General features: G+C 63.3%; 5 protein-coding genes and 1 non-coding gene across 6 annotated transcripts; 4 read left to right on the plus strand and 2 right to left on the minus strand.

Annotated features, from left to right (window-relative positions):
* Positions 1–213: 213 nt before the first annotated feature.
* Q8F55_002791 (uncharacterized protein) lies at positions 214–3,089 on the minus strand (the record flags this gene model as incomplete). Its single annotated transcript, XM_069351382.1, has 15 exons — positions 214–430; positions 468–643; positions 683–985; positions 1,020–1,135; positions 1,173–1,241; positions 1,278–1,395; positions 1,433–1,557; positions 1,596–1,863; positions 1,900–2,143; positions 2,277–2,377; positions 2,415–2,438; positions 2,483–2,513; positions 2,548–2,582; positions 2,619–2,701; positions 2,735–3,089. The coding sequence occupies 15 exons, from the start codon at positions 3,087–3,089 to the stop codon at positions 214–216; spliced, it is 2,265 nt and encodes a 754-aa protein (XP_069211768.1).
* A 326-nt stretch (positions 3,090–3,415) lies between these two features.
* Q8F55_002792 lies at positions 3,416–3,506 on the plus strand. The gene has a single exon. It is a non-coding gene; the product is annotated as a tRNA-Pro (tRNA).
* Positions 3,507–4,852: 1,346 nt separating this feature from the next.
* KEX2 (pheromone processing endoprotease) lies at positions 4,853–7,811 on the minus strand (the record flags this gene model as incomplete). The annotated part of the gene is made up of 3 exons (XM_069351383.1): positions 4,853–5,777; positions 5,823–6,294; positions 6,344–7,811. 3 exons carry the CDS (start codon positions 7,809–7,811, stop codon positions 4,853–4,855), a joined length of 2,865 nt encoding a protein of 954 aa, XP_069211769.1.
* A 929-nt stretch (positions 7,812–8,740) lies between these two features.
* Positions 8,741–10,704, plus strand: PRP45 (mRNA splicing protein; the record flags this gene model as incomplete). The annotated part of the gene is made up of 5 exons (XM_069351384.1): positions 8,741–8,757; positions 8,810–8,966; positions 9,015–9,171; positions 9,219–10,575; positions 10,671–10,704. The coding sequence occupies 5 exons, from the start codon at positions 8,741–8,743 to the stop codon at positions 10,702–10,704; spliced, it is 1,722 nt and encodes a 573-aa protein (XP_069211770.1).
* Positions 10,705–17,969: 7,265 nt separating this feature from the next.
* USV1 (Up in starvation) lies at positions 17,970–19,904 on the plus strand (the record flags this gene model as incomplete). Its single annotated transcript, XM_069351385.1, has 3 exons — positions 17,970–18,874; positions 18,922–19,094; positions 19,144–19,904. 3 exons carry the CDS (start codon positions 17,970–17,972, stop codon positions 19,902–19,904), a joined length of 1,839 nt encoding a protein of 612 aa, XP_069211771.1.
* A 3,442-nt stretch (positions 19,905–23,346) lies between these two features.
* Positions 23,347–25,375, plus strand: Q8F55_002796 (uncharacterized protein; the record flags this gene model as incomplete). Its single annotated transcript, XM_069351386.1, has 16 exons — positions 23,347–23,433; positions 23,485–23,613; positions 23,684–23,722; positions 23,761–23,986; positions 24,026–24,113; positions 24,148–24,176; positions 24,216–24,241; positions 24,306–24,348; positions 24,390–24,481; positions 24,518–24,693; positions 24,727–24,940; positions 24,978–24,985; positions 25,024–25,102; positions 25,147–25,226; positions 25,263–25,325; positions 25,360–25,375. 16 exons carry the CDS (start codon positions 23,347–23,349, stop codon positions 25,373–25,375), a joined length of 1,395 nt encoding a protein of 464 aa, XP_069211772.1.
* Between the last annotated feature and the right edge of the window lie 204 nt (positions 25,376–25,579).

The following is a 25,579-nucleotide window of genomic DNA, read 5'->3' on the forward strand; positions in this document are numbered from 1 at the left end:
CCTTCCGCGCGCATTGTAACATTGCACCACGATCCGAGGCGCCACCCACGCCGCCTACGCCTCGCCACGCCACGCCCCATGCCACGCTCACACGCCACGCCGCCTAATGCCAAGCACGAGTCCCTATACAGATGATTGTAGCATCTCTGTCGACTGACATGCCATACAAGGCCTTATGAACGGAATGTATATACGTGTAACATGCTTTTGGTTTCAGACATAGCGAGACCGCGTCGTGTTGCTGTACCCCAGAGACTCGATCTCCATCATTGCGCTGCGCAGATCCGGGTGGAAGTGGTGCGGCCCAAGGATGTCCGTGATGCCGACGAGACGGAACTTGTCCAGCTGCTCCTGTCTCAGGTGCGCAAAGTAAATGCCGACGCCGCGCTCATGGTACGATTGCACAAGCTCGCCGATGATCTGTAACGCGCTGGGGAGGGTCAGCTATGACGCCATGGCCAACTCACCTAGCATCGATGTCATCCACATCCCCCATGTGCAGAATCACAGCCTTGGCCTCGCTGCGGCGCGGAGCCTCGGACGGGTGGATCTTGGTCGGGCCGTACAGCTCGAGGCGGCGGAGACGCTCCTTCAGCTGACCAGTGTTGGCGAACGACAACGGCTCGCGAATGCGGACAACAAGCTGGGGCGTCAGCAAGGGCATTAAGGATTCGCCACTCACCACTCCGGGGATCTCCTCGCGCGCCTCGTCATCGTCGTCAATGGGAACCCAGTCGTCCGAGTCGGGCCTGCGGCCGATGATCTTGATGCGGGGCTGGGTCGATCTCTGGATGACAAGCAAGAGCGAGAAGCAGACGCTGGCGACGACGCCGACCTCGATGGAGAAGAGGAGGGTGAGGAGGAACGTGCCAGTCATCTGGAGGAAGTCGGTCCACGCTCTCATCTTCCAGAAGAAAATGATGTCGTGGGGTGCTTCGTCGAGCAGTGAGTAGACAACAAGTGTGATGACCGACGCGAGCACGGCCTGAGGTCAGCGCTGTGCTTCACGGTCGACCCACCCTAGGAAGGAACCAGAGGTACGGAAGCAGGAAGAGAGCAGCAAGGATCAGCAGGATGGCCGTGATCATGCTGGCCATCTGGGTGCGGGCACCAGTCTGGCCGTTGAGGCGAGATCCTGGGTAGTCAGCACACGCGGTCAAAGTAGCACTCACGGGTCAGAGATCCAAAGATTGGCACGGTGCCCGTGAGAGTGATGCACGACGCAGCAAGGTTCGCAGAGCCTAGTGGTCAGCCGCGCGCGGAGAGTGGCCACTCACCCAGGGCAACGAGCTCGCGGTTCGGGCTCACGGGGTAGCCGTACTTGGTCGAGTTCTCCTTTGCCGCCACCATTGAGTCGACAACGCCGACCACGGCCATAACGAAGGCGGTAGAGAACTGGTGGATTAGCAGAGTTAGAGGAAGCCACACCCACAGTCTCGCCAGCATATTTCAGCGACCGGGGACCGATGGGCAGGCCGAAGGGCAGCTCCTTGCCGCCCTTGAGCTTGCCGAGGATGTCAATACCCAGGAGGTCCCAGCGGAAGACCTGGGTGAGGACTGTCATATGAGCTAGAGTCGAGATTGAGGCGACCTACTGGTTACCGTGACAACACAAATGAGGATCTCGGGCACATAGCGAAGCCACGCGCCACCAGGGTGCTTCGTAACACGGCGCTTGATGAGGCGGCTGCCAAGCAAGAAGGCAATGCAACAAATCGAAAGGATCGTGGTGGGAATGTTGGCCTGGCGAATGTGCTTGATGATGAACACGAGCTTGGAGAGAGGCAGCGTGGGCGGGTCATCGTGGGCGCGCAGGACCGGTGCGAGGCCAAGCAGTGGCACAAGCTGTTCAATCATGATGATCTGCACATGTTAGCGGCGACTGGCAGTGCCACTTACACAGCCAATTGCCGTGAGGAAACCGCGAAGCAGAGCCCGCGAAAGCACGACATCCAGAAAGCCGAGTCGGAGAAGTCCGAGTAAGGTCGTCATGGCACCAACCATAAAGGTCGTGATGACCGAAATTGCAATCGCCTCGAGGTCTGCATCCTCGGGGGTCGAGTGCGGGTCGCTGTGAATGAGCTCGTTGATGGTGTTACCCATGAGCAGCGAGAGTGACGCTTCCGGGCCCATGGACATTTGCCTGTGCGCGGGTTTAGTGACCGAAATGCATTGTTGACGGGGAGAGTTCCGAGATTTCGGTTGGTCGGCCGGCGGAGCTTGGCCTGGCCAGGCCTTCCGCCACGGCTTGGCATCTCGAATCGCGGTAAACTTACCTGCAAGTGCCAAGGGCTCCGTACACGAGCGCTGGGATGGCCGACGCCCATAGACCGGCGACGGGCGGGAGGTGTGCCAGACCGTTGGCGTAGGACATGGCCTGTGGTGTCAGTTGCGATGGTGTCGCCGAGTCGTACCTGGGGGATAAGGAGGCAGGCGACCTGGAGGGGTTAGCTGACGCCGAAATTCCCGCAAGCCAACTCACAGACACGCCAGCAGTCACATCGCCAGCAAACCTGAAGTTAGCGCAGTGGCGAGGCCGACACGTACAGTGACCAGCTGTATTCTGGCAGCCAGGAGGTGACCTAGGGATCAGCGGTGTGTTGGCACGCGGCACTCACAGGAACATAGTACTTGGAGCGCTGTCGGATCTTCTTCGCAACGGCCTTGGTGGTGCCCAGGCGACCACGGCCAGGGCCCGGATCTTCTGTCAGCTGCATCGCAACCTAGCGCTCACGGTTCGGGTCGTCTGGTGCGTTGTTGTGCCCGCCAACCTGGAGGTGCGTGTCGTCAAGATCTGGGTCGTCGTGATCGCCGAGCCCGGCGACGTTGTGCCGGTGGTGCGCCCCGCCGAAGCCGGCACCCTGGTGCTCGCCGTAGGTGATGAGGCGCGTGCGCTCGTTGGGGAGGGGTGTGACGGTCATGGCGGCGCGCGAGGTCGAGGTCGTAGCGTCAAGGGAAGGGCCACTCGCCTCTGAGCCTGTAGCCGTGGTCGAGATGTTGCGAAAGATGAAGCCGGAATCGGTTGGGGTGCCCAGGCCGGAGGACAATGCAGGAGTGAGTGGCCGTGAGGTATTTGGCTCTGTCGACATGTTGCTGGCTGCTCGAGTTGCGCGATATACCCACGTTGGTGGTTGGCTGGGGGTCTCGAACGTGGAGATGAATGACGCATTAACAACACGTCGTTGGGCCACCGACGTGGATTATATTTGGATACGATTAGCCTGGAATGGGCGCCAATAACCAAGGCCGGATTGGGCGTGCCTGTTTGGACCGGCGTCTGGTCTTGTGCAGATACGATGCGGGTTTTCCGTCGAAGCGTGTTAGGATTGGGGTTAGGAAGCGCATTACGAATTAATTCAGAGTGAGCGACCCAGGTTCGATCCGCCGTGTCGCCAGACACAACACGACTCTCCAGGGCTTCTTGGTTTAGTGGCAGAATTGCCGCTTCGGGTTGAACAGATCCCCCGCAAGTGCGGTAGACCCGGGTTCGATTCCCGGAGAAGCCCAGTCTTTTGTGGTTGTGCATGCTTTTGATGGCCATGGAGGGGCGCAGGTGGTCGATGAGGGAGTGGTGGTTAAGGCAAGCGAGTTGTGTTTGTGGTGAGACTTTTGGTGTCGGTTGGAAGTCGGTCCTCATGGGTGGAGCGTGGCGGTGTCGCCGGCTCGCGCCTCCGCCTCGCGTCTCGGCCACCTCGTCGATACTGCTGGCCTTGGCAGAGCAAGGACTCATTCATATCACCTGAGCACATGTAGTCTGTGCTCTGGTTTGTCTTCCCCGGATTCGCACGCGAGTTACTGGTGGTTGTGAACACTCCCAGTCGATGCAGAGTCAGCCACGTCGGCAAGGCGAACGGCGAGGGTTCCCGACGCGTCTGTCCTTGGCCCAGCGGACGCTCAACCAGAATCTAACTTGTCGGTGTATCAACAGCTCGAGTTGGACTGGAATCGCCTCTCACGCAGTATGGAGGGCGGCCGTGCTCCTCGCCCCCGCTATGGCTCTTCACCCCGGGCCAGGGTTCCAGGCCCACCCCGCGTCGCAGCTGTTGTCAATGCGTACTACTGCCCGAGCCTGGAGAGGGAGGTGAGTGGCCGGTTCACTGTACAAGACCAAGACGGCGGTCCACCCCGACACAGAAACGCCGGGCGCCGTGACGAGTGCAGAAACGTCGAGAGACTAGGACATGGCCAAGAACCAAGTTGGCGAGACTGATCCTCCGCGCGCCAGGCGCACAGAGTCCTCGGAGCACCCGAGAGGCGGTACATCTTTGTACGCCACATGTATGCCCCGCCAGCAGGACGCCTCGACAGGTGGGGTAGGCTGCTCATCCGCCACGTCGTGGCGTTTCACCCGCCCGCGCTCGTCGCACTCGCGAGTTTTGGTCGAGTTCTGGTCACCTGGCAACGCATCGCACGCCAGCGTGCGATCGAAGGGGCCGAGGTGTTCCGCGGTGGGCGGCCTGGTGGGGGAGAGAAGTGCCCGACAGACGAGTGCTCGATCGTCGATCAAGCACCCTGCGGCGAGCGCCACCGGGACACCAAGCATGACACGCGTATTGGATTGCGTATGGCCCCTCACCCCCCTGGCCGAAGACGACCCGCTCCCGGCGTTCCGGCCCCTGCCCGCCCGCATACTTCTGCCATGCCGCTGGGCCCTTCTGTAACGCACGATTTGGGTTCTGGAAGGAATAGCAAGGCGTCGTCAGTTCCACCGTGGCTAGGTCAGTTCGCGTCACCGAGCATCGCATGGCCTGTACCCCCCCACCCCCACCCCTACCCGACCAATGTACACAATGCATCGATGCCAACATGTGACGTGCAATGACCTCTATCTCGTGTAATGCCCTGCTCATGCTCAGGCAGCTGGCCGGACGTCCTCATCCCCCGCATCCTGCCACGAGCCCGAGCTCGTGTTGCTCTCGCCCGCAATCAACTCCGCCGGAGTCGAGGTGCCCTCGGGACTTGATGGCTCGCGTGGCGGCTGGTCCTCATCGTCCCGGTACGCTGGTGGCTCGTGGGCATCGTGGCTGCCGCCACCGCTGCCGCCCGCGTGGGGCGTGTGGTCCTCGTCGTCCTCGAGGAACGAGTCGTGGTACCGCAGCGCCGTGCTCTCGTTGGCCCCCGCATCGCTCTCGTCGTCGCTCGGGCCGTCGCCAAACGCATCGTACAGCTCCTTGCTCTCGGGGCTGGTGCGCTTCTGGCGAAGACCGATACTCCTTGCTCCGCGCTCCAGCAGGCCCATGGGCACCTCGTCGTCGGCGACCGGGGCATAGGCACCGCGCGCGGCACCGGCTCCTCCTGCGAGGCCAAGGGCGTCGCGGCGCTTCTTCTGGCGATAGAGGAAGAAGGCGCCGCCACTCAGGGCAGCGAGGAGAACAACCAGGAACGCGCCGGCAAGCCAAGCGCTGTGCTTGCGGAGGCCGTCGATGCCGTCAAAGATGCCCTCATCGGCACCGCCAGGTGCACCGCCGCTCGACTCCTTGTCGGAGTCATCAACAGCGCCGGTCGGCTTGGTGTTCTCACCAATAGCCGTCTCGGGGAGGCCCTCGGCAGGAACTGGGTGGTCGGTCGGCTTGGGCTTCCGGGTGTAGGTGGTGGGCTGAGTGCCAATCTCCTCCTCGTCCTCCTCACCCTCGCGCGCCGGCTCCCAAGGCCTAGCGTGCTCGGGGACAAGGGCGTCACCCCACAGCTGGAGAGACCACTTCTTGAAGTGGCCGTATGCTCCGACCTGGCCTTGGTCGTGGACCGAGATGGTCCACGTACCGACTGGGTCCTCGCCCCTGCACAGAGGTCAGCACCGAGCAGGCAAACTAAGTTATACGTACCAATGCTTGAGCGACATGAACCTCCATCCGTTGTAGCCAGTGGCCGCCTCGTCAAACCTGCGGGGCTGGGAAAGAGTACTGATGGTGCCTGACGGGGCAATGAGGGAAACCTCGACGTCACCACGACGCGCATGGTCGATCCACACGCGGACAGTGACATGCTCGAGCTTGTCAAAGTTGGCATCGTCGAGCATCTTGCGGGTGATCTCAAAGCTGCTGGTAACGGGCAGCTGCGACAGGAACGAGCCCTTGTGACCGGGGCTCGGGGTGGGAGTACCATCCTCCTGACGGATGGGGTGCCCGGTGGGGTATGCGGGTCGGCGGCTTGGAAGAGCGCTGATGTTAACATCCGGAGGCGGTTCGGTGTTAGGCATCTCGATGACCGGCGAGTCGAACCATTCCTGGGGCTTGACGAGCGGCCAAGTCTTTGCGGCTTCGACAAAGCTGCCGGCGTCCAGGAGACCGTAGCCGACTGCGCTGAGTTAGCACACACCTCATAACAAACTTCAGCCACCACTCACACTTGTTGCTGAAGTTGCGTCCAGCCTTGTTCATCTGCCACTCGGGGTCTTCGGGGTGGATGAACTTGGCCGTGTTGATAGCAATGTGCTGGATGTCACGCCAGCCGAGCTCGGGACGGGCCTCGAGCGCAAGGGCAAACACGCCAGCAGCGAGCGGGGCCGCTGCAGAGGTGCCTCCATGCCCGTCGGTACACTTGTCGTTGCCGTTCACATCCTTGCCACGGTCCGTGGTGTGGATGTGCTCGCCCGAACCCGAAGATGGGGTGACGACGAGCATGGCCGTGCACTTCTCCGAGTAGTAAGGGTGACGGCCAGTGTAGTCGAGCGATCCGATGGTGGTGGAGAAGATGGAGTTGGTGTAACCGTCAAAGTTGCACTGGTCATCCATTGCACCGCCATTGCCCGCAGCAAAGACAAAGATGCTGCCCTTGCCTCCACGGCCCTTGTGTACACCGTTGACCATGGCGTTGAGGATCAAGCGAGATGGCGCCTCCATGCTCTTGCCATCGTCGGGAGGACCCCACGAGCACGAGTAGATGTCGTTGACCTGGTACCCAAAGTTGAGGGCAGCCGCCTCGTCGGCGTCGGTAATCGGGCCAGACAGGATGCGGATACCAGCGACCTTGGCATTGTATGCAACACCAACACCGCAGACGTCGTTGTTGGCGCCGGCTGCAACCTCGCCGGCACAACGAGTGCCGTGCTGGTCATCGCCCAGCACGGGGATGGGGTCCTCGTCGTGGTCGTTGTAGTCGTGCGAGCCCTCGGCAAAGTAGTTGTCCTTGAGATCCTTGTGCTCGTGATCCAACCCGTCGTCGACCATTGCGACGGTTACACCCTTGCCCGTAACTCCGGATCCCCAGGCCTTGGTCACGTTGAGCTCCCATCGCGAGTCCATCGTGTTGGCGAGATGCCACTGCTTGGGCAGAAGAGGGTCCTTGAATCCGAGGTCATTCTGGATGTAGAGCAGCTCGGTGTCGTCCTTGGCGTCCGCCTCCAAGTCGACAAGAGCACGAGTACGGGACCGCATGTTCTTCTGCTCCATGGGCGGTGGGACGCGCTTGACACGCTGGCGCGGCTCCAGGGTAGTGAGATCCCGGATCTCCGGCACAGCGCCGAGCGAGCGACGAGCGCGCTGTTCCCGGCGGAGATGCTTGTATCGCGCGACCACGGGGTCGGCTGGCATGCCACCGACGGCGCTCCTCGCGGAGATGACAGAGCCTTCCCTCCGGACGAGGTAGTGGCCCGCCAGCTCACCGATCTGCTCTACGACCTCGACGCCGAGCGCCTTGGCTGCCTCCTGCACCGATGCCGCGTCGGCCGTCTGAGGAAGCTCGAGAGCGTAGTAGGCGTGGGTGTCGTACGAGCGGGGTACCGGCCGCTTTGGTGCGGTCGCCACGTCGGCAACCGCTGGCGTTGCCAAGGCGCCGAGGGCCAGCGGCAAAAGGACGGCTGTTGACAGGAACATGGCCGATGGGGAGGGAGGGGGGAGTGGGAGAAGTAGTAAACCCGGCTGACTGTCGCTAGCTGCGTGTCTTGAAGTGTCGAGCTATGTGTGTGGAGAACAAGCTGCTAGAGTGTAAACATGGAGAGGAGTGAAGAAGAGATGAAGTCTAAGGTTGACAAGTGTCGAGTCTGTCTGTCGGTCGTATAGTGTCTCTCGTAGGTTGCGAAAGAGCGGGGTCCTTGAATTCGGCAGTGACGGGATCTAATATGCCGATATACCAGGGCGGCCCGGGCTCGGCGCTGGGCAATTAGCCTGGGCGTTCATGCTGCTGCTGTGAGCTGCATGGCGACACTGCTACATTAGGCCCCCTTGGAGACGACGAGGTATGCAAGAGGTATCTCAACCAGCCACTGTAACAAGACATTTAAACTCGGGTGGGAACGATTGCTATTAGGACATGGTCTGTATGTGCCGACCAGGTCCCAAGCCTCGTCCTGATAACTGACCAGGAGCACACGACGTTGGAACGCACAAGATGGTGTATCATCGTCGGGTGATAGCCCTGAATCTGGGGGAGGTGGCGTCTGATCCCCGGCTTGGGTGCATCACCCAGACGCGTCAGTCACTTGCAGAGTGTGTGTGCCAGTGACTCGGCGACACTCTCATCTTGACGGGAGGTTGAGATGCATCGTGTATCGTACGGAGAGGTGTAAAGTTTGTAATCCTACTAATCCTACACTAATCAGAGCAAGTTCCCATGCGTTTGAATGCAATGCGCGAGCTAATCGTGGCCACTTCACCGTAGGGCGCGGTTCAGGTGCCACACGGGCCAATTTCCGAAAATCGCCGCCACTCACGCGTTGTCGCCACCTAGCTGATCAAGATGTTGAAATGTGCATCATCTAGACACTGCCATCGCTGTGTAAATCAACCACAACAGGGCATTCATCATGGCTGCTCTTGCTCGGTACGTAGGCGGCTGCCGCCCCAGCACGGATCCAGTGTCGCTGACCCCGCAGTGCGCTCCCCATCCCGGTCCACACGGTTGTGGAGGAGGTCGACGAGGGCCCGATCCTTCCGGCCGTCCCCCAGGTCGTCATCCCCGCCTATGGCAAGCGCAAGGGATGGAAGCCCAAGAGCCAGGCCGACTTTGGAGGGGGTGGAGCGTACCCCGAGGTGAGTTGGGGTGGTGTGCGATTGCCGGCGCCGAGCTAATCCGCCCAGTGCCATGTCGCCCAGTACCCGCTCGACATGGGCCGCAAGAAGGCGGCTCCTGGCACGACTGTCGCGCTGCAAGTCGACGCCGACGGCAAGGTGCGCTACGATGCTATTGCCCAGCAGGGCCGCGCTGCTGGATCCAAGGTCCAGTCGAGCTTCAAGGGTGCGTAGCCTCTGTTGTTCGAAGACAATGTCTGACGTTCCCTCCAGACCTTGTGCCCCTCGCCAACCGCACTGACGTGACGGACGAGGACCGCGAGATGGTTCGGCCTGATGGCAGCGTTGTCAACGACACGATCGAGAGGACGAGGCAGGCGCTGGAGCGCATCACGCACGGCAAGATCAAGGCTGCCCAGCCCAAGCATGTGCCAAAGGGCAACAATGACGCCACCTACGTTCGCTACACACCGGCCAACCAGGGCGCGGACGAGAGCAAGCAGAGGATCATCAAGTTGACCGAGGTGCAGGAGGACCCCCTGGAGCCTGCTCGCTTCAAGCACAAGAAGATTCCCCGCGGCCCCGCCGAGCCCCCTCCTCCAGTCATGCACTCGCCTCCTCGCGCCGCCACGGCTCAGGACCAGAAGGACTGGATGATTCCTCCTTGTATCTCCAACTGGAAGAACAACAAGGGTTACACTATCCCTCTCGACAAGCGTCTGGCTGCCGACGGCCGTGGCCTGCAGGACGTGCACATCAACGACAACTTTGCCAAGTTCTCCGAGGCTCTCTACGTTGCGGACCGCCACGCCCGCGACGAGGTGCGCGCGCGTTCGCAGATGCAGCAGCTCCTGGCGCAGAAGGAGAAGACGCAGAAGGAGGACAACCTGCGCCTGCTTGCCCAGAAGGCGCGCGAGGAGCGCTCAGGTGGGCCGTCAAACGCCATTGCCTCTGGATCTGCCCGCCCTGCGGCCTCTGTCGGCGCGGTTCTTGGCGGCTACGGAAGCTCGGACGACGACGACAGCGAGGACGAGTCGGAATCTGAGGCTGAGAAGGATGACGAGGCGGCGATTGCGGAGCGCGAGGCTGTCCGTGCCGAGAAGCGTCGCGAGCGCGAGAAGGAGATGCGCATGTCCAACATGGGCTCTGAGCAGCGCGCCAAGATGATCGCCAAGGAGCAGAACCGCGACATTTCCGAGAAGATTGCTCTTGGACTGGCCAAGCCGAGCTCGTCCAAGGAGACGCTCCTCGACTCGCGTCTGTTCAACCGCGAGGCTCTGTCTACCGGATTTGGCGGCGACGACAGCTACAACCTGTACGACAAGCCGCTGTTCCACGGCTCGAGTGCTGCGGCTGCCATCTACCGCCCGCGTGGCAACAATGCTGGCAACGACGAGTCGTTTGGTGGTGGCACCGAGGACGGTATCCGAGAGGAGATGTCCAAGGACCGGTTCCAGCTGGGCAACGCGACGCGTGGATTCGAGGGCGCCGACAAGGCCGAGGCCAGCTCTGGGCCTGTGCAGTTCGAAAAGGACGTTGTTGTGGCGCTCGACGGGTCGTCTGATCCCTTTGGTGTGGAGAAGTTCCTCGACCAGGCCAAGCGTGGCGGCAAGCGCGTGGCAGATCAAGGGTGAGTGGCCGCGACTGTTACCGTGCCTCCAAAACGCGGTGTGACACGAGCGACACGAGCGGCACGAGCGACACGAGCTGACACGTCATGTACAGGGACGAGGCGCGCAAGAGGCATCGGGATGAGTAGGTTGTGGCGTAGAGAGCATTGTGGTAGTGTACGAGCGGTAGCGGTCCGACATGTATTGCGTATCATAGTGGAGCAGGGCTAGCCAACCCTATCGTTTGTGGCCCTTGCCCTATCCCGAGTGCGGACGCGACGACGGCACCAGAGTGAGTAGGAGTAGGGTTGGACAGACACGGGGGTTATGGTTTGGTCTGGTGTGGGCGTGGTGATAGAGTTTGGGCGTGAGCAGGGGGGGACGGGTGGGTTGGACGCGCGCGCTCGCTCGTGCGTCGTCGTCGTCTTGGTCGTGGTCGCGGTCGTCGTTGCTGCGGGCCGTGGCCCCCTCGAACGCGTGCCCCGGCCCACCGACCCCTCGCGGCGTACCTGGGCGCTAAGCGATCGCGTGTACATGGCATGGAGATGAGATGTTTGAGACGCGTAACCCGGTACCTTGATAAGGGAGGGGAAGGGGGCGGGGGGCAGGGGGCGGGGGGTCACGGCGGGGCGGGGGCGTCGGATCGCTGGGCTACGGGTGTGTGATCGGCGGCGTGTCGATGGCAGGGGGGAGGCCTGGGTTGTGGCGGGAGTGGCCATTGCGTTGCATTCCATGCAGCTGCAACGCAACGCAACGCAACCCCCAACCCACCCAACCCACTCTGCAATGAGCCAGACACTCGCCCACCCAGGCACTGCAGATCACTCTCTGCCGCTTCATCTCGTGTTTCTCGCTGTCTTTCGCTGTTCCCCCTCGTCCGCGCGCGCGCCCTGAACCCAAAACTGCTGCCCCGCCCCACCAGCCGTCTACCCGCCGTTCCCACACGCTCCCGCCTAGCGGCCGTGCCAGGCCGTTATCGGCCCGATGGCACCGCCTCTGTCTGGGTCACGGGGTGGGCAGCCGCGCTACGTTGGTACGTGCGTTTTAGGCTGCACGCGGTGCCATGCCTCCTATCCATTCGCCTCCGCCGGCAGACTGAGCCTCACCTCACTCCACTTGCTCCACTCGATCCCGTGCCATCACTGTGATGATGACATCGCGCTGGACATGGCCGCCATGGCCAAGAATGGCAGTCGGCACCAAACTTTGAGGCGGGAATCCGCGCTGCGCTCATGACTTGTGACCTCTTCTCGATCGGTCTCTTACTTTTAACGACCCGACCGGCGTCGCACTCGCTCATTAACGCCAGGACGGACACATCTCCGCTCGCTGGTGCTGCTGGCGCTGGCGCTGCAGCGACTGATCTGCGTGCTTCTTTGCGGCTGTGGCGGCCCTGACAAGTGGCCGTCGCCGCTGCCACACGGCACGGCACGACGCACGGCACGAGCACGGCACAAGCACAAAGGGTCTGGAACGGCAGCTGCCTGCTAGTTTACTTGGGTGACCGACGTTTCGCCGACGGCGCCACGGGCGCTACGCACCCCCCCCCCCACGACTAGCGCGCTCAGCTGATCTTGGGTGCTGGCGACGACGACGCGGTGGGAGGAAGGGAGCCAGGCACGGCGGCTCGCTCTCGGCAAGGGAAAAGCGTATGGATTGCGGAGTTTCTTCTGTCCTATTGCAGCGTAGTTGTGGGGAAGTGGGAACAGTTGGGGGGAGGGTGGCGAGGCGGCGAGGCGGAGGGGGCAGGCATGGCAGCGTAGCGGCGGCAGAGGGGACAGACAGAGTACTCGCTCGAAGCAGAAGGCAGTAGGAGGTGTCGACGCTCGGTCGCAGGCATCTGTTGCCCAACTCTCGGCCCAGTTCCCCGGATACCCGCGGTTTACGACCACGCGCGCGGGAAACATCCCCGTACCCCGTAAAAGCGATGCACGCGCCCATGCGGCGATTGGGTTTGAGCTGGCGACGACTAGACGACGAGCGCGACAGCAGCGCGACGGCACGACCGCGACCACCACGCACGTCCATGGCGGTGCAAAAGACAGCTCCATGGCAACCCCCGCATCACGGCAAGGGGAGCGCCAGGGCAGGGGCCGGTTGATGGGAACCCGCGTCTGCCCAGGCCACATGAACTCGACCCAAACATCTAGGGGCAGCGAATGAGCGGGTGTAGAGGAGCGAGGGGTAGTCGATGGCCTAGGTTGCCTTAGGTTGCTCGTCGGCCCAGACCAGGCCGGCCAGGCCAAGCCGTCCATGCCTTCCGGGTTCCTGTTTCGAGCACTAGTGGCGAGAGGAGAGCCAAGTGTAACACTTTTGCGCGGCAATCTCCAAGGCTCCGAGGGGGCAGGCAGAGCTAATGCGTTTCGTGGGACACGAATTAGGTACATGGCCGATTTCTACTGTCCTGAGATCGCCACAGACACGGTCGCATGCGTCGAGAGCTGCTGCAGCTGCAGCAGCACTCGCGATCGCCCGCTCGTTGGCGCGATTCCCGCCCCCAGTTTCACATTACATCCACCTGCCCAACAGAGGTAGTCGCTGTCCGTATCCGGACCCCGAGTACCGGGCCCAGATGTCTGCTGGTTGCGCCGTTGCGTTGCTCGCCCGTGCCCAGGTAATAAATCGCCGCCGGCTCGTCGTCGCATGGCTGGCAGGGTGGTGTGCACAAGGACACAAACTGGGTCCAGCCAGGGACGGCCGTGGCCCAGCCAGTCGGAGCAGCGCGCAGGCAGGCAGGGGTTTGTTGACGTTGACGTGACGTGCGGCTGTTGCTGCTGTTGCGTGTTGCGGCAGAGGCTGCGGCTGCGGCTGCGCTGCGGCTCTGGTTCTGGTTGGGGCTGGGGCTGGTTGCTGCGGCGGCAGGCCGGCGGCGCGGGCGGGCGCGGGCGCGGACGGCTGCCCGATATCTCTGCATGGTGCACACATGCAACCGAGGCTGCAGTGGGTGGGGTTGGGATCGCAAGGCACCAGAGCCAGAGCGAGTACCCGGCGGCTGGCTGCGAACCGAAGCGAGTGCAGGCATCAGTGTGCCACCTGGCGCATGTTGGCGTCGGCGGCGTCGGTGTGGGGGTCTGGGAGGCGTCGGATAAGCTTGCGCTACGAGACGAGGGTTTGGGCAGGCCAGACGAGACGGCCGGCCGGCCGGCTGGGCTCGGTGCAGCGGATTGATTCAACCCCTTGAAACAGGGCGGGTCGCAAAATGGACCAGGCAGCCACAGGTGGCCTACTGGCAGGGCAGGGAGGGCATGCAGCCCCCTCTGCCACTCTGCCGCCGACGCCTCGCCTCACCTCGCCTCGCCTCGCCTAGCCTCCCTGATTGCTATGTGCGTATGCATCCTCATCATATCAGTCGGTCAAGTCCAAGAGCCCACGACGCCTCACTTTTGCCACCCCTGAAGGGAGCGAGCCAGGATGGCTAGGAACCAACCCGCCAGCTCTCAAGCATACAGCTAGCGTCGAGGCGTGTTTGAGATAGGGAACGACAAGCCAAGCGGGGCGGGGCGGGCTCGGAATGAGGCAGCCCACCAACCCAGCACCGACGACGACTCCGACCATGAGACGACACGACGACGACTACGACACATGATGGGCAAGTGTGAACCCAGCAACCTTGCTTGCTGGAGCCAGCAGGCGCAATAAACCCCATTTATCGGGCAATTACACCCGTATCCAGCGAGCCTACGTCAACAGCGGCAGGCTCGTACGTTTGCCTAGTGCCACCGTGAGACAAGGTCACAAGGGTTGTCGGTTCTTGCCACTCGCGATGCTGCCGCTGCCGCTGCCGCTGGCTCTGGTGCTGCCGGCCGGCTGGCCGCCGGCATTGTACGGTATGCATGCGCGTGATGCTGGCAACATGAGAGCGGTGCAAGTGTGAGTCGTATGTGGGAGGGGAAGGAGAGGGGAGGCTGCTCGAGTCGCTCGACAAGGAAGCCAGCTGGATGCGACGAGACGACCAAAGGCCAGGCCTTGACAAGCCTCCAACAACGCAATGCGACGGGCCCTCTGTTGCTGTACAGGCACGGGTTTTGGGCCAAACACGGAGGGAGGGGAGGCAAGGGAGGGTCCAGTTTTTTTTTTCGCCACAGCATGTGGTGGAAGAAGGGAGTCGGGGGGGCGGAAAACTGACGTCGAGGATGCGTGCTGGCTGTAGGTGGAGGAGGAGTGTTGGGCGGTTGTTTTTGCCGCACTCGTGCACAGACCCACTCGCTGGATTGATTGGCGCTCTGCCTCTGGTCTGCCCCTGGCCCTGTCGCCGTTGACTCGCGCTCTGTCCCTCCGCCCGCCGCTTGTTGCCGACTGACTGACTCGCTCGACTCGCTCGGCCGGCCGCCTGCCTGCCCGCCCGCCCGCCCGCCCGCCCGCCCCGCCAAACGCAGCTCAGGGTCAGGGAAGGAGGAAAAAAAGTCCTTTTGGCCTACTCAGGGTCCTGGTGTTGTGTGCTTCAGGGATTTCAGCATCCAGGGGCGGTGTTTTAGTCCCTGAGACGAGAGAGGGCGTGCCTGGGGGTAAGAGGAGCAGCCCATTATCCGTCGACCCAGCCAGCCAGCCAGCGACCCAGCAAGCGCGCGCCGGCCGGCGGCGGAGGCGGAGCAAGCCAGCAAGCAGGCAGCAGCACCGACAACACACCTGCCCATCGCCGCCCGCCGCCGCGCCCTCCTCCGCCTCCGCCGCCGCCGGATGCCCGCGCATAAGCACGAGAGAGCAGAGAGAGCAGCGTCTGTTGGTTGGGTTTCCACGGCCCGGCCCGTACTGATCACACTGCCGGCCTCCCCTCTTGCCTCGTGCTCTCCTATCCCTCCACAACAGTCGTCTGTTGTTACGCTCTCCTCCCCTCGTCCTCCTCCTCGTCCTCCTCGTCCTGGATCGCCTGCCTGCCCCCCACCCACACCCACCCACTTCCCTCGCCCTCGCCTTGGGTCCAGCCCATCAGCTGCTCTCTCCCCTGGGCCTGTTGCACCCCTCTCCTTCTCCCTTGATCCTACCGACTGCCTCCGCGCCGCGCCGCCGCCGCCTCCGCCGCCGCTCGCCGCCGCTGCCGCTGCTGCCGCCAGAGACCGATGTCGAGCGCGACCACCACTCATCACTCCTGCTGCTCCAACTTGTAACACACACCGGTCTCTCGACACATCGTCTCTTTCCTTCCTTCACTATCATCATCTCGTGTGCGTCGACACCCACATCACACACCACATCTACTTTACACACGCACGACTCTCTCTCTTGGCCTTCCCCCCTCTCCCCCCACCCCCCACACATTCTCTGTCATCAGCCCGCTGTCCGACCGACCGGCTAAATCCACAACCTAGGTTTCACCCCCCAACAACCAACCTTTCCCCCCATCGTTGATTGTCTCGTCGTCGTCGTCAGTCATCGTCGTCGCCGCCGCCGCCAGACAAGAAAAAAAGCCACCCATTGCACCGTTTGGCTTTACTTGCACACGCGCGTATCATCAGCCCCGGTTGCATCGTATCGCCATTGCTCGCCCGTCACAAGCCGCTGTAATACACGCTCAGCGCCTCTCAACGCGCTTCGGCAATCCTCATTGTACCTGTAAGTGGGTCCAGGCTATCGTCCCCCCTCCCCCCTCTCCCCGCCGACCCCGCAACGCCGCCCACCCGTCCCCGTAACTGGGTACCTGGCTCCTTGCCTACCCAACTTGCCTTATCGCGCAATACAGCCCGCGCGCGTGTGCGCGCACGGGCCCGTCGTTGCACGCAACGCAGCAACGATCCACAGACCGACCCCAATTCCTGCGAGGGTCGTGCATGCCCGTGCCGGTCCTCGCACAATCAAAACACGCCAAAGGCAAAGACGGATCGCACACACACGGCATCTCTTGTGCCGAGCAGCAAAGAGACACACCGATCACGGAGACGGGCAACCCACCTACCCACCCACCCCACCCACTCAACCGTGCGATTCTCATACACGTCCTCTGCCTCTCACAACCTCTCTGCTCTCCCACATCCCCCCACATAGCCCTCTCACTTTGTTCTCGAACTATCACGAGCCGGGTGGGCAGGGTACACACCCCACAGTGCCCTTCTGGGTGGCGTGCCGTTTACCTCACACTCCCATCCACCATCTCGGGTCGATCGTCTGTGGCCATGACCCCCTCGTCCCATCAAAGCTGACGCATCATGCCAATCACAGGCTCTCATTCCTCCGTCTGAAGCAAGCCCACCCCCACCTCGGTCTACCTGTCTGGCATTTGTCCTCCGAGGTGAGTGTTGTCCGACATCATCCATGTCTTCCCTTCTGTCACCCCCACAACGGCCCACCCGCCCTTGCGGTCACCGTGTGTTGGTGTCCACGCGGGTCCACTCGTTGTGGCGCATGAGCAGGGGGCCTCTGCTTCGTCCGTGATCTCGCCATATCTCGGGTGCGCGGGGACTGCGTATCAGGTTGTGGGCGCCGTCGCATGACGATGCCCATGTACACCGCCCACCAGCCCAGCTCATCGTCTTCACTCGCTCCCAATTGCCACCTCCTCGCCACCTCGGCCTTGACCTGCCACGCAGCGAGTCGGTGGCCAGTTGACATGTGTGGGTGTGGGCGTGTCTGTGTGGGTGCGCGCGCGCGTGTGTCCTCGCCGGCAGGCCCACAGACCATCCTGGTGTGGGGTATCTCCGTGTCGTGTTTTTCCATTCGCAATAACTCTCCGTCTCTCTCGTTCCTTGACCTCCGGGGGGTGCCTAGCTCTCGCCCACGAGCCCACTTTCACTGTCGCCACCGTGCATGTCACCCGCTGCACGGCGCACAGTTCCCCTATCCATTCGCACCGCCGCCGCCTCGTCGTCGGTCGGTCGGTCGGCCGCACTCCTGCACTGCTGCGGTGTGTGGGACGCGTTTGCTCCCAGACTCGACTTACGCCGTCCAAGTCGTCGGCCCCTTCCTTTCAGTCGTCATCGCCGCCTGGCGCATACTTAAGACTGTTGTCTTCATTCTTATTGTTCTCACTTTACGGCTCCATCCATAATCCTTCTCCGACGGCAAAAGCGCGCTCAGCTTCTACGGCCCCCACACTAGTCTTGTCGATCAGGACGTGTTCCTCGCGTGCCCTGCAACACAAGGAACAGCGCAATCTTGGCCTCTGCTTCATCCTCTTATCCATTCTTCTTGATACCATCTGGCTTTCCATCCACCCCCACTCTGTCCTCGCACCAACGGCACCCCGAAACTAATACCGCAAACAGGCATCATCACCCCGTGTCCGGCGATTCCCCCTCGGATACTCGAATCCGCGGCCCAGCGGAAGCAGCACCTATCACCAACATCAGTCTCGCTCGTAGCATTTGCGAGCGAGACACACCTCTTCATCAACTAGTCGCGATAGAGGCGCCATTTCATGTCCCTCACTACCACCGCCCCGCTCAGCCTCCCCCCTCACCCAAACGACAGAGCCCATCCGTCGATGTCCTACCCCCAGGCCGACGACCGCGCCTACCAAGGCTACTATAGCCGCCCGGCTCCGGGCTCTGCGCACGGCGCCCCCGCGCCTGATGCCTCGTCGCCGGAGCGCCTGCACTCAGCTGGCGGCCCATACGCCAAGACCATCCCACCCCACGGCGTGCCGCCCCAGTCACCTTCGCACGCGTACCCTCAGCAGGAACTTGGCCCGGCGCCGGGCTCCTCTCACGGGTACCCACCCCAGCAGCCCATCACCCCTCTGAGTGGCTCGGCCGGCTACCCTCCGCAGGCTCCTCCTCAGCCCTACTACGGTGTCGCTGGCGGCGGCCAGGACCCCAACCTACCCAGCCCTCCCGCTGGCCCCGGCAGCAGGCCCGGGACTGCGGGCTACACCCAGGAAGGCGCTCCCATTGTCCCAGTCGGCATCAGCGGTGGCAAGATGTTCCGCTGCCGTGGCTTTGGCGAATGCGACAAGGTCTTCACCCGCAGCGAGCACCTCGCACGCCATGTCCGCAAGCACACTGGCGAACGTCCCTTCCCTTGCCACTGCGGCAAGGCCTTCTCACGATTGGACAACCTGCGTCAGCACGCGGCCACTGTCCACGCCGACCAGACCCAGTTGAACGAGGCAATGCTCACATCGCTTGCCTCTGTTCACGCTGCCCTCTCTCAACGTGCCAACCGCGAGCAGAGGCGGCGGGGCGAGGTCGTCGAGGTCCCCAAGAATGCAGTCGAGCGACCACGCGGCGACCGCAATAGCAAGAACCCCCAGGGCGTCCCGGGTGGAGTCCCTCCACCTGGTGGCGTCTACCCTCCAGGCCCAGGTTACCACCAGCCCCACGGTGGTTGGGCGCCTCCTCCAGAGCACGGTGGACGCCCTAGAACGGCTGGAAGCTGGGTCGAGTACCCGTGAGTTGTGGAGCGGGCCGCCGAACGTGTGCTGACTCTTTCACCAGTCGCCCTCCTTCGTCTGCCGGTGGTCACCCCTACCCTGCCGGCTACTACGAGCAGGGACCTCCCCCCTCGTCGCACGGTCGCCCTCCCACTGCCAATGCGCCTCCCGGCACTGCCGGATCGGATGACTCGTCGCAGGTCGCGTACCCTTACCGCCCTGTGTCATCAAACGGCCGTGAGTTTTTGCCCTAATGAAACTGTCTGTGTGTACTCATGCATCATAGCTGGCGTTCCTCCTGCGGGGAACTGGACTTCACCTCCGACACCGCACGCCGGCTACCCTCCGTCGGACCCCAGCCTGTACCCCCAGGGGTCTGTTCCTCCACCAGACGGCCAGCACCCGTACCCCTCTGAGCACGCTCAAGGTGGAGCTGGTTACGGACCGCCTCCACCGGGCTCGTCTGGGGGTTATTACTACCCCGCACAGCAGGGCGGCCAGGGGTACTACGGCCAGCAGTCGCCTGCCCAGCAGCACCCAGCGACCTTCTCGTCGGTGCCCCCTCCTGCCGGCGGTGCTCCGCCTGCGCAGAGCTACCCGCCCAACTACAACGGTCAACAGTCCGACTCTCCGTTCCAGTACAATGCCCCTCCTGGCGGCTCTTACACGTACCCGCCTGGTGGCTATGACCAGCGCAAGCGTCGCTCTGACGACGACTCTGTCGATGCCCGCAAGCATCCAAGGGCAAGCAACGAGGCTGCCCCGCCTTCTGGTGAGCCTCGCGCCCCTGGTCAACCCGGCCAAGACCCCTTGTGGCTCCCTCCAACCGCTGAGCGCCGCTCGTCTTTAGCAATCAGCGCTTTACTCGGCTCTCCACAGCAAGAGCAGCGCTCGAGACCGTCGACGGGTGACATGCCGCCCGGAGGTCAGCCACCTGCAGGCTACGCGTACTACCAGGACGACCGGCAAGGCGGTCAAGTGCCTGGTGGCATCCGTGGCGGCGAGCGCCCAGGCGACAGAAAGCCCAAGGCGCTTGTCGCCGAGTAAGGGATCGACGTGATCGACCTAGTCTCATGTCATCCCCAAAGTGTATCGAAACGAAAGCTCGCCCCTGTCGCCATCATCAACTGATACGTGTGGCGAGTGTAACATCTGATCTTCATAATGGCGTACGCGCTGTGCGTGTCTAGACGTCGTCGTTCCCGTGTCTCCTCCTCATTAGTATAAGTGTAGTGCCGCGAGTCGGCCCCGGAAACTAGTACCCCCGGATAGGTGATACCTACTTGGCCTGGTGGGCACTGCTCACGGCCTCGCGTATGCAACCAGTGGCGTATGAGGGTGGTGGTGGTGGCGGCGGCGGCGGCTGCTGCTACGGTTGTGGGTAGATTGTTTACGTTTGGGTTGCAGCGGATCACAGTGTCCCATGAGAGTGTCGCGAGGGTGTGACGTTGTGCGGGCGACGCACGGGTCTCTGGAGACGTTGTATGGGAAGGGTACTAACTGGTCTTGGGACAGTGGGCGTGGCGTACCTGTGCCGGCAGCGGCGGGGCGTCGGCGTCGGCGGCGCGGCGGCAGCGCAGGGAACGAGGGCAAGGGATGAGTGGGTGGGTGCTGACCGGTGCCAACAGCATCAACGACTCTGCTTACTGCCCCTCGCCCACGGTGAGCGAGCATTCTCTCCGACGCACGCCATGTCGCGCAGTGTGGCACGGGTGTGGGAGTCGGCCGGAGCGTGGCGGTAGGAGTGCGGGGGCGGAGCGGCGCCCGGCGGCGCGCCCCGCGCGGCGTATTCTTCCGGCGAGCATGGGTTCTCGTGCATTCTGCGAGCGGAGCCACGGCGGAGAGTGCCGCGTGCGAGCCGTGGTCCAGGCTGGGCCGGGTCGAGCTGGCGGACGAGTCTGCGGACGAGTCGGCGCACCAGTCCGGTGGCTATCTCGTCTGGCGCGTCATGTGCCGCCACCAGCCACCCGTGCCGGGCGCCACCGACACGTGATGCGTTGGCGCGGCGGCGCCGGCGGGACCGTGCGGTGGAGCGAGCTGGGCGTGCAGGTGCCAAGCAGGGGGGGCGGTATGGGCCGCCTGGTTGACGGCGTGATCTGATCTCATCTGCTGACGTTTGGCGCGGGCGGGTGGACGCGGCCACGACTCGTGCAGGATCGCAGCACGGGTCAACTAGCTATAATGCACCGCGTGGTGCGGCTCTCCCCCCGGCCCCTCCCCTGCAACAGGCAGAGTGGAGCGGCCAGAGCCAGTCAGAGCTGGCGCGCTCGGCCCCCACAGGCTCGCTCGGCACGACGCGACGCCACACCCAACCCGACCCACCCCGCACGCCCCGGCTCAGCCCAACACGCAGCAACAACGTGTGCAGCCGCACAGACCAGCGCCAAGTCGAGATCCTCGCCCGCGCCGGGTGATCTCCAGCCCGCTTCCGCCGCCGGCCGGCTCGCGCGAGCCGGTCGCGGGTGGGTGGGGCAATGACGAGCAGTGGCGTGGGCGGACTGTGCGCGGGAGTATCGGCCATGTCGTCGATAGCTGGTTAGTGGGGCGGTGGGGCTTCCGATGGGGGGGGGGGGGGGCAGTGCGTTCCGAGCTGATAGGGTGGTGCAGGTGGCTGTCTGTCGCTGCCCGATACCGAGACGAGACGCGCTGGCGCGAGGCCACCCGGCAGCCATTGGGCACCCGACACTCTGCCAGCACAGCAGCGCCGACGACCCATCCCGTCCCCTGGTGCTGCTCGCTCGCCTCGTCGTCGCGGGCGAGCTCGCGGGCGGATGAATCAAGAGCCGACATTCGTACTCTGCAAGACGTCTCGGCCATCAACCAGCAGCCACAAGGCCCGAGCACGCCCGGGCACTCTGCAGCACTCCTCACTCTGCGGCTTGTGACGAGGGTCGACGTCGAGGCTGCCTTCGGCCTCACCTGCCAGCGCGCTCGCCACAACCGTTGCCACACTGCAGCTCCAACCCACCCACCGACCAAGCGCCAAGCGCCACAAACGCAGCGTGCTCCACGCCCGCCCTCCTCGCCGCCGCCACAAGCGACCACCCACCCCCAACCGACAGAATCCCGCCGCCGCCACAAGGCCATGCCCGACAACTCCAAGTGCGTGCAGTTGCACTGCGTCGCGCGGCACTAAGCAGTAGGGTTCGCGCTTAGCGTCTCCGCGCATTCTATCCTGAATGAGCCCACCTGGCCCACTGCCCCAAACTTGATGCCATGCCGGCATGGCGAGATCGACGAGGGCGGACGAGGGCCGGCCCGCAGTCTGCGCCGCCAATCGCCGACTCCAGCGCACGACTACGGCGTGACACCGAGCCCTTGTGCCTTGCTTGCCAGAAGTAACGCTCAACCACGACGTTTCAGCACCACCCATCAGTAGTCGCGCGTAGTCGCCCCCAACCCCAGCCCCCCGTCACGCTGCCGTCGTCGTCGTCAGTCGTCGTCGTTTGCCGCCGTCGCGCCGCCGCCGCTGCCGTTACTTGGAGCAAGAATTTTCTGCGAAACGTACGTGTGGCTTGATCGGTGGGCATGTTTCGAAGCACTGGGTTTCACGAGAGGGGCGACAACGCGGATGTGGCGAGTCGTCAAGAGCAATGAGGAGCGCGCGTAGATTTTTTGCGTGCACGATCACGACGACTGTGGCGTGGCGAAGAAGGGTGTGATGAGTGACAGGACAGGGGAGCGAGCCAACTCTCCGCTTTCTTCGCAAGTGGCGGTAGAAGTGGCCGGGCAAGACACCGATCGACGGAGGCTCGCTCCACTGGTCACTGAACGAGGAACGCGTGCGGGTCGACGTGGCATGGAGCGAGGGCTTGGCTGGCGGCTTGCAGCTTGCAGCTTGTGGCCAAGTGCACCGCCACTCTTGACGTGCGACTCGCAGAGACACTAGGCGTTGGGTCATTCTCATTCTTCGAGTCGCCTGGCCGAAGACGACGATTGAGGCGGGCCGGGGGAGTCGCGGTTGACGGTGGTGGTGGAGGGGCGCTGGCGCGACTTGACTTGTGCCATCGCCAAAGTCGACTTTGCACAACGTTGACACATGCACTTGCGGCGTGCAAAAATGCCCAAGAGATCAAGAGCGGCCCAAGAGGCAGCGGCGACGGCGGCGACGAGTGGTGCGCTCAAGGTGTGGTGGTGTGTGCACAGACGACCACGCTGCACACGCGACGGCGAAGACAATGACGATGATGGCCCGAGCGCGCGCTCGACTCGCCTGCTAGCCCACAGACACGCGGGCGCCCTTCCCTCGGCGCACCACTCACGCTCACCTCACACGCACACTCACTCGCACTCACCCTCCTCAGCGTGCATCCTTTTCCTCGCATTGTCTTTCGGTGACCACGAGCCAGGGCGAGCAAGAACGCGACAGCTCGCTCCGTCGCACCGTCCTTGCTTCTCGTCGCCAGCTGGGCTGCCCAGTCCTCCTTCAACTCTCCAACGCTTTCCTCTTGCTCATTTCACCTCTTGACTCAACCAAGCAAAACCAGACATGATGACGACCGGCGCGCCACCGCGCATGCTCCTCCTCAACTGCGCGGGGTACGAGGGTTACGTTTCGCTGCCTGCGACGTACGACGTAAGTCGCCTTTGGGCCAGCGAGGCCGCGTCGCGTGCTGACACGCCGCAGAAAGCCCTCGCGATAGCCATCGAACGCTTCTCCATCAACCCGAAGGACACGGTGGTCCGTCTCGCTTGCCGCGCCAACGAGCTTGCCTGGATCGGTGGCTGGGCGCAGAACGAAGACCTGTGGATGTGCGTGCGGGCCGCGCGGACGCGCTGACGGCAGCTGCGATAACGACTCGTACTACTACGCGTGCGCGGGCAAGCACGTCACGCGTCTCGAGGTGATCGCGACGCCGCGCAATGTGGGTACGGTGGAGGTGTGCGGTTGCTGACTATACAGCCGCCTGCTGCGAGCGGAGGTGGTGGCGGAGGAGGAGGAGGAGGCGGTGGCGGCGGCGGCGCCGGTGGTGGTGGTGGTGGGGGAGGCGGTGGTGGGGGAGGAGGCAAGGGCAAGGGCAAGGGCAAGGGCGGTGGTGGTGGTGAGGGAGGAGGGGGAGAGTCCAGCGGAGAGAAGCAGGACGAGGCAAAGGCCGATGCTGGGGCGAAAGGCGGCGGCGGTGGCGGAGGTAAGGAAGCCCTCCCTCTTATCTCAACTTATAACCCAGGCAAGGCCGTGGCCTCGGCTCCATTCACCGTGTCCGCCGCGACTGGATCCGGTAGCAAGGTCGAGCTCAAGGGCAACGTGACCGCGGGGTGAGTCTGCGTTGCCAGCTGCCGCTGACGATAGTGATCTCTCCAAGGGACCAGCTGCCAGCAGTGGGTTTGTCGAGTGTGGCCCCTGCTGACGCCGCGAAGAGTACATCGGCACGCTGACCGTCGAGGTGGGCAGAGAAAGGCTCTGTGATCAGCCCAACTGACAACCAGCCTACTACTTTTGCGTACAAGTTCGAGGGGCAGCAAGTCAAGCCGGACGAGGTTCCTGTGAAGTGTGCGTAGCTGTCGATGCCGCTTCCAAGCTGACTCGCCCAGTCGTCACCCACGACAAGAGCACCGCGCGTATCCTCTTCAAGCCGCGCACCGCCAGGCCTCACATTAACGTTCTGTCGACAGAGGAGAGGAGCGTGGGTGTCCCACCACAATGCCGAGCTTACTCTCAGCTCGAGGTGACCGTCTTGCTCAAGGGGTGGGAGGTGACCGGGTCGTATCCCGCCACGAACCAGGTTGCCGACGGTGGCAAGACGCGTCTCCGGTGGTTCCTGCGCGTGCAGAAGAACGGCGTGGTCGAGGACTCGCTCAACGCGACCGAGGCGCACGGCGTGTTCTATGAGATGCTGTGAGTGTGGCGCGTGTTCGCTGCTGACGGCAGCCCGGTCCCCTGTGCGAAGCCGGCCAACCCCGGCCCCGAGGCTGCGCTGGTCCCCGCGTGGCCCGATATCCGCCCCGTCAACTCGTGGTGCGTCTCGCAGGCCTACTTCATCCCGCACATCGACCGGGTTCTCAAGAACCTCGGCCTGCCGACGGCCAACCGCACGGCGATTATTACGTCCTGGCTCCCCGCCCTGACGCGGCACACGAACATTGTGAGTGGTGTGGCCGAACGGCGTGCTGACTCCCCAGGCGTATCGGTGAGCTGAACGGCGGAGAGCGGTCAGCTAACCCGCAGCATCCTGAACAAGGAGCAGATCGCGGCGTCGTCCGAGCTGACCATGGTGCCGAAGCCTGACGCCCTGCTGCGCTTCTTTGTACGTGCTACCCTGGACGAGGCTGATCTCAGGTCATCTTCAAGGGCGTGTCCGACGCCGACTTCGGAAAGTGGAACGGGCGCGGCGCGGCGCAGGTCGAGCAGGGTGCCGACTGGGTCGACGCGTGAGTTGGACTTTGGGAGCCGAGCTGACGGCCTAGGCTGGGCTACAGCGCGCTGTTTGGCGACGAGTCGCTGTTGCGCGTCATCGAGTACGCTGCGATGTGAGTTGGTGCTGGGTGCGGCGCTGACGTGCAGGGAGGTGTTCGAGTGAGCAGAGCTGTAGGGGCGAGGTAATGGCAGGCAGTGAGAGGGAGCATGCAGATGTCAGCGAGTTCAGCGATCGTCAATACAGGGCCGGCAGCTCGGTAGCCTGAGTGCGATGAAGTCAGCCAGGCACGTCATCCGCAGCGGCTATTGACGGGCTTGAGAGTTGGGTGGAGGCGCAGAGAGCATGAGACAGAGAGGCTTGATGCAA

This window comes from Vanrija albida (assembly GCF_041260175.1).
Source record: "Vanrija albida strain AlHP1 chromosome Unknown contig_2, whole genome shotgun sequence".
NCBI lineage: Eukaryota > Fungi > Basidiomycota > Tremellomycetes > Trichosporonales > Trichosporonaceae > Vanrija > Vanrija albida.